Source organism: Rhipicephalus microplus, chromosome X, assembly GCF_043290135.1.
Source record: "Rhipicephalus microplus isolate Deutch F79 chromosome X, USDA_Rmic, whole genome shotgun sequence".
NCBI lineage: Eukaryota > Metazoa > Arthropoda > Arachnida > Ixodida > Ixodidae > Rhipicephalus > Rhipicephalus microplus.
Window position 1 is genome coordinate 43,837,682 of NC_134710.1, and position 13,148 is coordinate 43,850,829.

The 13,148-nt window shown below is 46.3% G+C and overlaps 1 protein-coding gene across 2 annotated transcripts in view; it reads left to right on the top strand.

Moving 5' to 3' along the window:
* mino (glycerol-3-phosphate acyltransferase mino) overlaps nt 1-13,148 on the top strand; it is a 147,897-nt gene that overhangs the window by 39,020 nt on the left and 95,729 nt on the right. Inside the window, exon 1 of one of the 2 annotated variants that reach the window (XM_037426900.2) lies at nt 3,032-3,207. The exons of the other annotated variant lie outside the window; for it this stretch is intronic. Coding sequence (XP_037282797.2) covers nt 3,161-3,207 — 47 coding nt within the window. The 5' untranslated portion in view covers nt 3,032-3,160. Of the gene's footprint in view, nt 1-3,031; nt 3,208-13,148 lie in introns of those variants that run through there. 2 annotated transcript variants of the gene reach the window in all.

Below are 13,148 nucleotides of genomic sequence, written 5' to 3' on the forward strand. Positions count from 1 at the left end.
CAAAGCGGGAATTTCGATTTATCCACAATTTCGCGTCCCGCCAACTTTTGCTGCTGGGAGTATACTACATCTTCCCAAACATCGGTCTGGTGTGGCCTTTGCTTGGGGATCGACAGAAGTTTACTAAGAAATGTTGTCCAAGTGCTCGGCACCATGTCAGACATGTCTGGAGCTGAATGAAAATGGCTGGAGTAAAGCCAGGCCTTTGCCTGATTGTTCTGTTGGCTGTCGGCAGGATTTAGATGTGCATATATGCATACGTATGTACCTGAAAAACCGAACTCCTATTTACGCCTGACCGATAGCGCCCACTTCGTGAATTCCAGTTGTATTCAGTCTTGTGTTTGAAAAAAAGCTAGTAACTCCGGAACGTTTTGTGCTTTTATTCCCCTCACCCTCAGTAAATGAGTATATAGATATTACCGTTCAGTACAGATGCTGTCAACTGACACAAGCGATGCCCTTGATTTACGTGGTTAACTACTTGTATTTGCAAGCACAAAATAAGACTCTGGAATCCTTCCAGGCAACGCGTAGTTCAATCACCCGAAACAGACCAACACAGCAGACGGACAACGCGATGGCAGCAGCGTATGCGCGATTAATTGAGGCTGTTCGCCATGTGCTGTAAAGCTAGAAGGTTTTCAGGGCCCTAAATTGGGAAGAGTTAGGGATAAGGGTTAATGCAGAGTATCTCAGTAACCGGCGATTCGCTGATGACATATGAATGACTCAGGGGATGAATTACAGTCCAACTGCACGCGGAAAGCAGAAGAGTGAGTCTGAAAATTAATGTGGATCAAACTAAATTAATGTGCAACAGTCTTGACATATGTAACTCGTAAGCAGGTTGGGTGTATTACGCAAGGTTTCTCAGTGACCTGATTTATGGCGTGGGTGTGATCAGCTGTAGAATGCCCCTTTCGGAAGCGAGGTTCTTTCCAGGCTGTCTGCAAGAAGCGCCGCAGTGGCCGCCCCCAGTGTTTGATGTTTCACAAAGGAAAGGTTGCTATTTCTGTTTTCCTATGCGCAGTTTGACAGAAAGAGGTGAAACAGGGCGCGCAAGAGTTAAGCGCCGGCACAAATCGGATGACTCGCAGCTTTTCACGAAAGCGTATACTGCCGCGGTGCGCCGTAATTCAAATTTTGTCTTTCCCATGTGACTGGGTAGTTCCAGCATGATGTAGAATGGGATGGGAAACTTTTATTTCAAAGAAATTCTTTCAGCGAAGGCAGAGCCCTCAGTACAGGACCCTTGTGGTCTTTGGAAATGAGCGCGCTTCGTGGCCAACCAGTTTCGATTTCGATCGTCAAGTTCGATTATGAAAACCTCGAACCACGTGCAACTTGTGTGATATCCAAAATGTAGGTGTGCCATAAACTAGCACGCACTACAACTTCGTAATATAAACACTTGCCTTCAAGTCAATAATTGAAAAGTTAACAAAAACTTTTCGCTTATTAGTCGCAGCAGTGTGTGCAGCAAAGTATTTCCGCCTCGACGTTGAATTCTAATAATAAATTATTCTAAGACAACATATACGCATATAACTACCAAGAAACACGTTTTACCATTTACGTACAGCATTGGACCTAATTATTTACCGCAGGTGTGTGCATTTAAATATTTGGGAGTGCATATTACGAATGATTTGAAATGGCGTGCACATGTCGAGAATGTATGCTGTGCCTCTTACAGAAAACTACGTTTCTTGCGTGCTAAATTACCGAATGCTACGAAAGACGTCAAGCTGCTTGCATACAAAACATTTGTGCGCCCTGTTTTAGAATATGCTTGTGCTGCCTGGAGCCCCCACCAAAAGGATTTAATAGATAAACTGGAACGAATTCAGAGACTTTCCGCGCGATTTATATGTTCGAAGTATAAAAGGACTGATTCGGTTACCGAGATGCTAAAATTATGTGGTTTGGAATCTCTAGAAATTAGACGACAAAAGCAGCGCCTAAAAGTATTTTTTCAGATATTGCATGGTCAAATAAAAATAGATAGAACAATTTACGTACACCCCCCGCATAAGCTCAGCAGTCGGATCAATCATGACGCGGCAGTTCGCCCCTTCGGTGCTCGCACGGACGTCTTTCGCAAATCTTTTTTCGCTGATGTTATAGAAGCGTGGAATAAATTGCCGCGACATATTGTTGAAAATTCTGACGTTAAAAAATTTGAATGTGCTCTTGATGTTTACTTTGCCGAGCAATGAATATGCTATTGTGTTATTGTTCAAAGTGCTGAAAATATCAATGTCTGTATTTACTTTCCATATCCTATGCTTCCCTCCCTGTAATGACCCTCAAGTGAGGGTTGACAGTATAAATAAATAAATAAAATAAAATTCGTGTGCAAAAACTACTAGAGCCTCACTGTCATAGGATTAAAAAAAAAACCTAAAAAATAACCACCCTTTAGATATGCATTATTGCAGGAAAGTACTTATGGCCCATTCTTGCCGGCATTCACTTTCGCATCGCACTTACAAGCAAGATTAACCCTACTAGCGGACGGATTCTTCGCTGATGCGATTTGCCTCCGAGCATCGATGAGTTTCGGAATAAGAATTGGAGCCTTCAAAAGCACGATCACCTTGGCGAAATCCTTTTGGATTCGCGAAAGCTCGGCGTAACCCGTCATTGAGCGCTTCCCCGAAATTGGTCCTATGTGCACTGAACCGGGAGGAATGCGGGGCGTTACGAAATTGGGTGAAGAAAAAAAAAAGTGAAGCACGAAGGAAACCTCTCTCTCTCCAGCTGTACCGCCGCAAGTGGAGTTCGTCGGAAGCGCTTAGACGTTTTTCCCAGTTTGCGTTACGGTCCGCGCTATGCTACGCTCGCTGGCTGGCCTCGTTTTCCGCGTCGCATGTGCGCGCGTCGCCCCCTGGCGCCCGCTGCATGCGCGCGAGCGAGCCAATCGAGTGCCGCGCTGGCGCTTACGCTTCCGGTCTGCTGCGTAGCGAGTTTCCGCTTTGGTTTTGTAAATGTTGTGTTCGCCGGTGCGGTCATGGCGTAATCTGCTGGCCGCTATCACTGCACCGGTCGCCACGGCGTCGAGAGCATGATTGTCCCGGGTGGATTCGGTGTCTTTGCTGCCTCCGTATTCGGCCACCGTCGCTTTCACTGCGAGGACCTTCAGTAGTGCGTCGAAATGCTGACCGCTCTGGTGCTGTTTGTGTCGGTCTACCTGGCCGTCAGGTGAGACCCCGGTTCAAGAACGTCTGCTCGCGTTTTTTTTTTTTTTTACTCGGTGTCCGTGGCTGGGACAGTGTCATCTGTTGTTCACTGTGTATTTTACGCGGTTGTTTTATGCTGCATACTGGCAAACTTATCCGCTGCGCGGCAAACAGCGCCGGCCGGCTGATCCAGATGAGCCGGTGCGGATGAGCACGTGGGTAATGCACCGTCTGATGCAAGGTTGCATGCATATCGGTCAGCGCGGGCTCGATTGAAATATGCACTTGGTGCGGGCCGGTCGAGCTTTCGCTTCTTGTTTTTTTTTTCTTCTTTTTTTTGAACTCGCGAAGTAGTGACGCTGCAGCTGGGCCGTACCGCGGCTGAAGTTGTGGGCGCAGCGGCGTGTTTACGTTGCGCGGCTTCGTGATCGAGATATGGGCAGAGGTCGTCGCCTTGGCAGTCGCAGCTGCGGTGTCCCGCGCTCGTCTGTTGATGCCGTCGGCGTTCGTCATGCGTTCGTCTACTTCTGCCGTAACTGTTGCCTCGCTAACGAGAATTTTATTTCTGACTTTGTCGTGTTTTGTTCTCCTTGCAGTGCTTGTTGATAAATTGTTCGGTGTGAGCTTCTCGCATCCTACCGCTCTAGGTGGTTAACTGTTGCAAAACAATTCTTCAGCATTATTTTCCACAAAAGTAATCTTCCTGGGCGTCATTACGTCACCAACACACTTAAATGCTTGGTCGAAGGCAGAGGACACCCGAAAAGGAAAGCGGCAACCATCGATGTGAATGTGCGCCGTTCGCGTTGTTTATCCTCGTATCGCTCGGGCGTGAGTCGTCACTTGATCGAATCATCGCTAATGACTGGTTGATTATCGCCAGTTCAGATTTCATCTTCGCACTACGAACTGTCTGCAGCATGGCTTTAACGGTACAAAAAAAAAAAAGCGCTCTCCCGAATATCTGAGTTGTAGCTAGCTTGGGCGCAAATGTTTGTGCTTATGTTCTAATGAAATTCTCTCTCGCACACCATTTTTTAAAATAATGTTTACAGTTGGCTGTCCGGCTTCAGCATTTATTTGTACTCTGGTACTCAATTCCTAGCTTCATACGTCACTGATAGTGTACTGTTTGTCGGATGTCATTCTTGATGAAGTAATTTTAGGAACCGCCGTTAGCTATGTTTTTCCATGGCGTGAAAAAGACAACGGTCACATAAAAGGAATACTAAAATTAACTCGCGTCATAGCCTTCCCTTTCTGTGTCCATGCTAATTTGATTGCGCCATTTCAGATCATCCTTCATAAGTTTCAAATATTGTTCGACTTTCCCGCTAAACGCTGTTGCGTCTGATCGACTCATCTGCGTCCGCAGCGGAACTATATTTACTGCAAAATTATGGCGGAAAAGAATTCCGTACAGAAAAAAAAAAAAAAAAAAACGTCGATCATCGCAGGATGAAAACTCTTTTTATCTCCCCCGCCAGTCTATGATGTCAGGTGGTGTTGGATCAGTGGAAGGACCGTTCATCACGCTTACTTCGAGAGTGCGAAAGGCGTTACGTCCTACTGCAGTCATAGATTTCCTCGTTCCCTGAGGCGTGCGTGAACTGCTAAAGTGTTCGCGCCTCCTCCTTTGGCATTCCGCTCACCCCCTAGTTTTATTTTTACTATTTTTTTTAATGCGCCTGAAAGGGGGCGCCTCCTCAAGAAACTGGCTTCCATCGCTCGCTGTTTCCTTCCCGAGATCCACTTGTCAGCTGCTCGTCGTCGCGGTCTGGTAGGCCGCGCCGTGGCCTTCGCATGTAATGAGCGCCAGGTGGCCGTGCGTTTGCATTCATGTGCTCACCACATGTCCGTCACGTTCCCCTCCACTCTGGCCTTTCGTTGAGCTTGAAGTGCTTTAATAGAGAACTTCATACACTCTGAAGCACCGAGATGCGTTGTTGATGATGACGCGACTCGTATGAATTTTACATCACCTGAGGTGAACTTGCGCACTCTGTTTTATAGTGTGAGCATCCCTTCAGCACTGCAACTCGGGTTGCTTTCAAATGCTTTTGATAAATATACAGCATGATGCTCCGTGACAGCAGGCCTCTAAAATGTGCACACGTCATGCGACACTCGCAGACAGCTTCAGTGTGCTTGGGACAACTAAGAGGCTTCACTTGTGAGCTACTGCGCACATACCTAGCAGAAAAAGCTTGGAATTTGACATTAAAGGTCGGGAAAGGGCCCTGCTGAGTGGCTCGGTCGACACGCCCCTAAATTCAAACGTACAATCATTTCTTCCTTAAATCTGTATTTTGTTTGGCCCAAATAAATGCACACATTTCACTTATTATGAACTGTACCTTAAGCTCTTTTTCCCTGCAGATATGCTGTGAACCTTATCAAATTCAGTGGAGTGTGCACAGGTGTTGCCAATGCTTTGGCACATCTTGAGAGTAAAAACAAGTGATTTTTCTTTAGTAATATTCCTTTCACAATATCAAAAGCTCCACTCTTGTCACAAGAGTGGTGTTTGCAAGAAAATGTGAGGGGGAAAAATACAGGTGACACTGCTGTGTAAAGTGCCTACTCCAGTTCACCATGATATTGTAGACTTTTAAGACGTTTGCTGGGGTATGCATAATTCCTTATCTGCATAAATGAATTACATTTTGTATGAATGAAGCGAATGACTTGATATGGAACATTTCGGGAAATTTGTTGAGTCAGTGTTGCCTAAAGACAAAGGGCTGAAACCATGGCGTCGCACTGAATTCGGGTGCCGAAGTCCCAGTGCAAAGGTCGAAAATGAAACTTAAAATTTCTCACAAAAACTGAACTTCCAATTGTAAAATTACTGAGAACTGAGTTTTCCAAGATCAAGTTTAGCTGGTTGGTCTGTACCATTTTTCTGTGTTGCTTTCGAGTCTTTTGACAACTGTTATTCTTGTTCACTCTGTCTACATTGAAGGAGTAGGGAGCAGCACAATCTATTTTATTTCACTGATATCTATATGCCTACCCCACCTACACTCTATTAATGAAGTGTGTCTGCTTCGGTATTTTTGGCGATATCCTGCCCTTTCTGCCAAATGTCTTATGGAACAAACATTAGCTTAGCCAGATTTAGAAGCTCTGAGTGTTCAAGGAAGACTGACTTTGGACCTGACTGCTTGAATAAGTTGAGGAGAAAAAGTGTGGTCTGAGAGGAGGGTAGCCTATAATAGGTAGCTCTTAGCTCCATTGATACGAGATGCTTTCTTGAAGTTATATTGCAAGCAGTGTACTTCAGCAGTGGCCAAACTGCTTGCATAATACCAAAAAAATTCTTCTCCTTATGCTTTTCATGGTTAAGTGTTGCATAGTACAGTCAGCATCGCAAGTTTATTGATCATTGATATGAAATCGTTGAGCATATTGTGCATCTTATAGCCAGCAAAATAGTATGACATGAGGTGGTTGGCACATACTAGTATAGCGGCGGGGAACACTTATACCATGCTGTGCAAATATGTTGTGTACATTCACTTAGCACGTCTACACTCAATACATAGTCTTACAAGAACATGCTCTAATTTCATACTCAAACTAATTCGTCGTTTTAGTTTCTGGTTTGAAAACATTATACATTTTGTGATGGTGAGCAATAGTTATTACGACAAAGTTGTTTGTAAGTTTTAATTATAGAAAATATGCAAAATGTCCTTATAGTTTTGGATGAATACCACATTGTACAATATTGAATAGACACTTCGTGCCCTATTGGAAGGGTTCGAACTGTAAGCCCCTGAAGAAAAGTGTGTGGGAAGGAAGAACGATAAAAATTTCAGTTGTGCTTGACACTTAAACATCTCTTATTGATTTCCAGAAGTAGAGCGTCAAAAGTATTAGTGCAGTATTAATGATGTCTATGTCCAGGTTGCAATATTGTGAGAAACTGAATGTAACAAGCAGAACATGCTGTTACATTCAGTCGTGAAAATTGCAGCTTTATTCGTACATATTTTATGTGTGCAAAGTTTTATTGACTTTCCAACGTATGTCAGACATGTTGCATTTGCACAATGCACTGACTCAAGACATTACCATATCAGCGGAAATGAATTGGTAATATGCCAGGAAGCTCACATGCAAGCTATTCGAGAAGCCAATTTTGCCAGAAAGGTGTTTGACTCGCAGTCCAAGGCCATTTTGTTCTGACTGCCCAACACATGCAACTTGCTGTGCCATAGTAAACCCTTGCAATTCGTAATTGAAGTTTCAATCCTTTTGTCTTGGTAAACTAAGCAATCATGATGCAAGGTTCATGCTCATTACAGTAGATCAAAAGAATAGAATGTCCCATGACTAGGACGACAGCATTTTGCTATCTAGGGTACTAGATACTGGTACTAGGGCAAATGTCGGCTGTCATCAGAAGCAAACAAGGGCCACCATCTGTCACGTCTTGGGGGATTATTCAGAATTGTTTATATATTAAAGAGTAATACTAAAGGCAAATACTAAAAACTTTCCTCAACTGAAAGACTTCCCGAAATCGTTATTGTTACTGCTTTTCATAAGTATGCTATTTTCAAGATACCACTCTTCTAATAACTATTCCAAGGGATTGACAGTATGAAGATGTTTGTTTATTCAAGTTGCCCCAAAAGGCCCTTGGATTGCGGGTATTACATAAGGGGTGCTAAGTACAGATGCAATGCTTGTACAAACAGACTTGGAGGAAAATTTGTAAAACAATTAGCGAAGTACAAAAATAGGTGCATCTAATAACACTCTATACATGAAAAGCACACAAACGAATCAAGCCATTGTGTGGCAGAGGATGTAGGTATGTATAAAAAAAAGTCCACATTGGTAAACTGTTTGGGAATAATAGAAGAAAGAAAAGGACAGAGTACGGCCATAGTAAAATGTGCAGAAAACTATGACATTGTGGAATGAAAATGTGCAAAGTGAAACCAGTTGAATGTTAATCATGGGGTTCGTCTAAAATATATCTTTATATCCATATATAAAATTTGGTGAAATAAACCAGCTGGTCACAGAAATTTCATTTTATGCTTTAGTATCACATTTTTCATCATGGTAAAGAAAGATTTATACTGGTAAGCCGTCAGAAACATTTCACAAGCGTCTAAGATTTTATTAAGTTTGTCTTGATTAGGTACGCTCCGCCGCGGTGGTGTAGTGGTTAAGGTACTCGGCTGCTGACCCGCAGGTCGCGGGTTCGAATCCCGACTGCGGCGGCTGCATTTCCGATGGAGGCAGAAATGTTGTAGGCCCGTGTGCTCAGATTTGGGTGCACGTTAAAGAACCCCAGGTGGTCAAAATTTCCGGAGCCCTCCACTACGGCGTCTCTCATATAATCATATGGTGGTTTGGGGGCGTTAAACCCGACATACCAACCATCTTGATTAGGTACTTAAGATTAGGTACTTAAGTCCCTTCACACACGTGGCAGATGCACGTGGCACACGCGCGGGGACTCGGAAGCGACCACGCAGGAGAAATTCACGGCAGTCCCTCTTGTAGCACACAACCGGCCTTCCGCACATTCCAGAGGGGCCCGCCCGTAGCCACTGCCCCACAGGCAAAGCGCACAGCCGAGACAAACAGAGCCGGTGCAGGTGACAACCCGCACCCACACAGAATGTCCGAGATGACGGGAAGGCACGCTTGGGGCCATCCGGCCCAAGGACTTCGTTACTGCTTTGTAACAGCTTCCCCGGCGGCCGGCCGAGACCTCGACGTACGAAGGTCATCCACCTTTGTGGGGAGAGGTCGATGAAGACAATGCTGGTGTGCTGAAGCCGTGGACACCTCGATGCGGCTCTGCTGCAATCCTCTGGCACCCTGGTGATCTGCAGCCTCTGGTAGCGTCGTCCAAAATTGGAGAAAGGCTCCCGCTCTGCTGGCCAACATTCCTTCTCGAAAGACAGCACATGTGTCCACCACGCGAGAAACACAACTGCCAAGCAGGCAAGCGCCCATACTCTCTTCCTGAGACCCACCAGGCTTTTAATTCATCCAAAACGACCTGTTCTTCATTACAATAGCAGCAGCAATTCTAACAACCCAACCTGAAATAGGCTGCTCAAATTCACAAACACGTGTCGTGATAAAGCACAAATACAAAAAAAGCAATTGTAAACCTGTCACACACACACAAAAAAATGGAACCTAAATACCCAAGCCAGATTACCTGACGCCATTAAGATCCCTAGAAACAACGACTTAAGCCGTCAGCGTTGCCATTCAATTTGCCTCTCTTGTAACGAATTTCGAAAGAGTATTGTTGCAATAGCAAGCTCCAGCGAAGTAGCCGGCCGTTCTTAGGTGACATCATTTGCAACCACGTGAGGGGACAGTGGTCCGTCTCGATAATAAACTCTGATCCCGCGAGATAGCATGCGAGCTTCTGAACCGCCCATACAACACAGGCGCATTCTTTCTCTGAAGCGCTATAGGCTTCCTCCCTTACAGTTAGTTTGCGGCTTGCATATAGCACGGGATGTTCCTCTCCTGCGTCGTTTCTCTGACACAATACTACGTCCATGCCGCGGTCACTTGCATCGCACTGAACCACGAAGGGTCTAGCGTAGCCGGGGGCTTGAAGTACAGGTTGGCTCATGAGCGCATTTTTCAGCGCTAAGAATGCCCTCGCTTTCTTCTCATCCCACTCCAGAATTTGAGGTTCGGTTTTTCTAAGAGCATCAGTAAGCGGACTGGCAAGCTCTGAATAACGGGGAATGTAATGCTGGTAGTACCCTGCCAACCCTAGGAACGACCGCACATCTGTCTTTGTCCGGGGCTGCGGAAAATTATTAACTGCCGCCACTTTGACATCGGAAGGTCTGCGGTGGCCTTGCCCCACTATGTGACCCAGGTAAGTAACCTCTGCTCGGCCAAGTTGGCACTTCCGAGCCTTCACGGTCAGACCTGCTTCGCGGAAACCTTGAAGCACTGCTCGCAAGTGGGTGAGATGTTCGGACCATGACCCTGAAAATACTGCTACATCATCCACATAAGACAGGGCAAACCCCTCTAAACCCCGCAATACCTTGTCCATGAGAGCCGAGAAACAGTAGGGGGCATTCTTTAAGCCGACGCTCAACACCTTAGGGCGGTATGTTCCTATGGGAGAAATAAACGCCGCATATCTGCTGGCCCTTTCGGTCAAAGGCACCTGCCAATAACCCCGAACGAGGTCGAAGGTAGAGATGTACTTAGCACTGCTTACTGCCTCAATTCTTTCCTCTACATTTGGTATGGGGTAGGTCTGATCCTTCGTTATGTGATTTAACCTCCGGTAATCAACGCATGGTCGCGGATTTTTCCCAGGAACCTCCACTAATATAAGCGGAGAGGTATAATCGCTTTCACAAGCTTCAATCACATCGAGCTCGAGCATTCATTTAATCTCGGTCTCAATAATGGCACGCTGACGCGGCGACACTCGATACGCCTTTTACCGCACGGGCTGAGTGGCCGTAAGCTCTATGTCATGCACTACCAAATTTGTTCGGCCCGGTTTCTCTGAGAACATGTCCTCATATTCTATCAGGAGGCTTTCTAGGTCACGCTTCTCGTTAGCTGTGAGCTCTGCTACCTCAACCATGGCCTTGAGCGTTTGACCAGCGTTATCCTCCTTTATTTCCGCTCCCGAAAAGGGGAAATCTAGTGGTGGCTCTTCGGGCACGTTTACCGCCATGTTTACGACAACCTCTCTCTCTCGATACGGTTTGAGCAGATTGCTGTGGTAGATCTGCTGCGTCTTACGTCTACCTGGCATCCTTACCAGATAGTTTGTGTCGGACAGCCTTTGAACGACTTCCGCCGGACCTTCCCATTGGACATCTAGCTTATTCATTGGTGAAGGTTTCAGCCGCATTACTTGATCTCCAGCTTCAAACCGGCGTGATCTTGCCGACCTGTCGTAGTAGCGTTTGGCCCGAGCCTGTGCCTTGCTCATCTCATCCCCTGCCAGCTCCTGTGCTCTATGCAACCTTTCTAGCAGAGTTAGCACCAGTTGGCTGCCCAGTGCCAGCTCAGAAAGCTGTGCCTCCCAAGACCACGTGAGCGTTTCGCTTGAACGCGCCAGCCTAAGTACTGCATAGGCTGGTCGCTCTTTACATTGGTAGGTGATGTGTGTAAGTGTGGCTGTGTACACATCCCTGTAGTGTATAGCCGACGAAAAATCGCGTGTAGTCTTGATATGTGTGTGTATGTGTTTCTTTGAAGGCGGCACCAGATGCTGGCTGCTTAACCCCCGAATGCAGAGATGTTACTTGGCTCGCGCCTTCGACTTTTGAGTAAGTCGGCGTGAAGCAAGCAGCGGGCTTCAAAACACCCCAAGTCGGCCTTCGCGTTTCATAGATGCTCAGGCTGTTTTGCTTGGTTAAGTCAAGAACGAGCTTCAAAGCAGAAACAAGTTGTTCGCCTGGTAACCAGGTTAATAATGTTGTTTGCGTAAGGCACGTGTTACAGCAAAAAAAAAAAAAAAAAAGGATCATACATTTCAGAATAACTATAATAACAAAGTGCCACAAGCATTTTTTGTGATTTTACGGCTAACGAGCAGCACGCGGTGCCCGCCGCCGCAGCGATGTGCAGTGTTGCTTCTGTAAAGCATCTGTTGCCCACTGGTTTTAGTGGCCACCCAAATGTAGCGCGCCTCTCTACGCTTGCTTGTTTGGAGGCGAAACAAGCATCGCATTTGGTTATTTCGTCGTTTTTTTTTTTTTTTTTCGATCGAACGCTACGGCGTGTATTTCTACTGACCTGGCTCGCAAGGTAATGTGATTTTCAAAGTATTCGCCTTTCTATTCGCCTGTGAACATGCTTCCTAACGGGCTAGGTGTCAATTATATATGAAGAAAAAAAAAAAACAAATTCTGGGAACGAAAGTGATTCATATCCTTTTGTTGAGCCTGGTAAGGAAGAGAAAAAGCAGGGGTCAGGACATAGCCCTCGGCGGAATTTTCTCTCGCGGAGTTCAGCAATGTCTCACTGCACGATGTTGAAAGGGGAGGCACATGGTTAGGAAGCCCGTGATAGGGGCACCTCTTTTTTTTTTTTTTTTTTTTTTTGTGAAATTTTTCATGGCGTTGTGCTGTGAATGACGCCCGTCTGAACGAGAAACAGTGCCCTAGATGGGACGAAAGGATGGACGAGGCACACAGCGCTGCGTCAATTTCGTACCGAAAGAGACGGAAACGACGGGAATGTCGCCGTGTTTTATAAAAACAGAAACGGCGCAGACAATGGCTGCCGACCGGGCTGCCAGCGTCATAAAGCACCACCATAAAGCAATTAACGCTTGAGCGCAGCGGGATCCTGTGGGGGCCTGCATGCTCCCAACTCCTCTGTTCAAATATTTTTTCTCCTCCTATGCGATTGCGATACGCTTCGGCGGCGTCACCACCGGGGCTATTGATACGCACGCATGTGCAGTCGACGCATCCTGTAACGCCAGGGAACTCGGCCACTTCATAAAAGCCCCGCATAACTTTAGGAAGAGCCGCCGGCTGCCGAAAGCGCAGTAGCATAGCGCACAAGTGCTTTGCGATGAGTAGCGTAACTTTTCCGACTGCACGGCAGACTAGCTCTTGACTACGGAATGGGGACGAGATTTCCAGTGACTGTTCTGAATGTGCCAAAGCCGTAAAACCCGAGTGCCATCAGTAGTTGTAACACTGGAGGCACAGGCTGTCTTCGGTTGTCGCCACTTTCACGGAACGGCAACATAGCCAGCAGCTGCCGTACGGCGTTCTTCGTGAATCTGTATCGAGCGTGGAATTGTTCCTCGTCGTACAACTCCGTCGGATTTCATCGGTCACAAAAGCAGGTCGAGGAACCTTTGGCAGGCAATGCGTCTCACAAAATGCTACGCTTATGGCGTGCAAGCAAACTCAACAGCTGCCAACCTCCGCGTGACGTCCATTCGAAAGGTGGCCATGTTGGAAT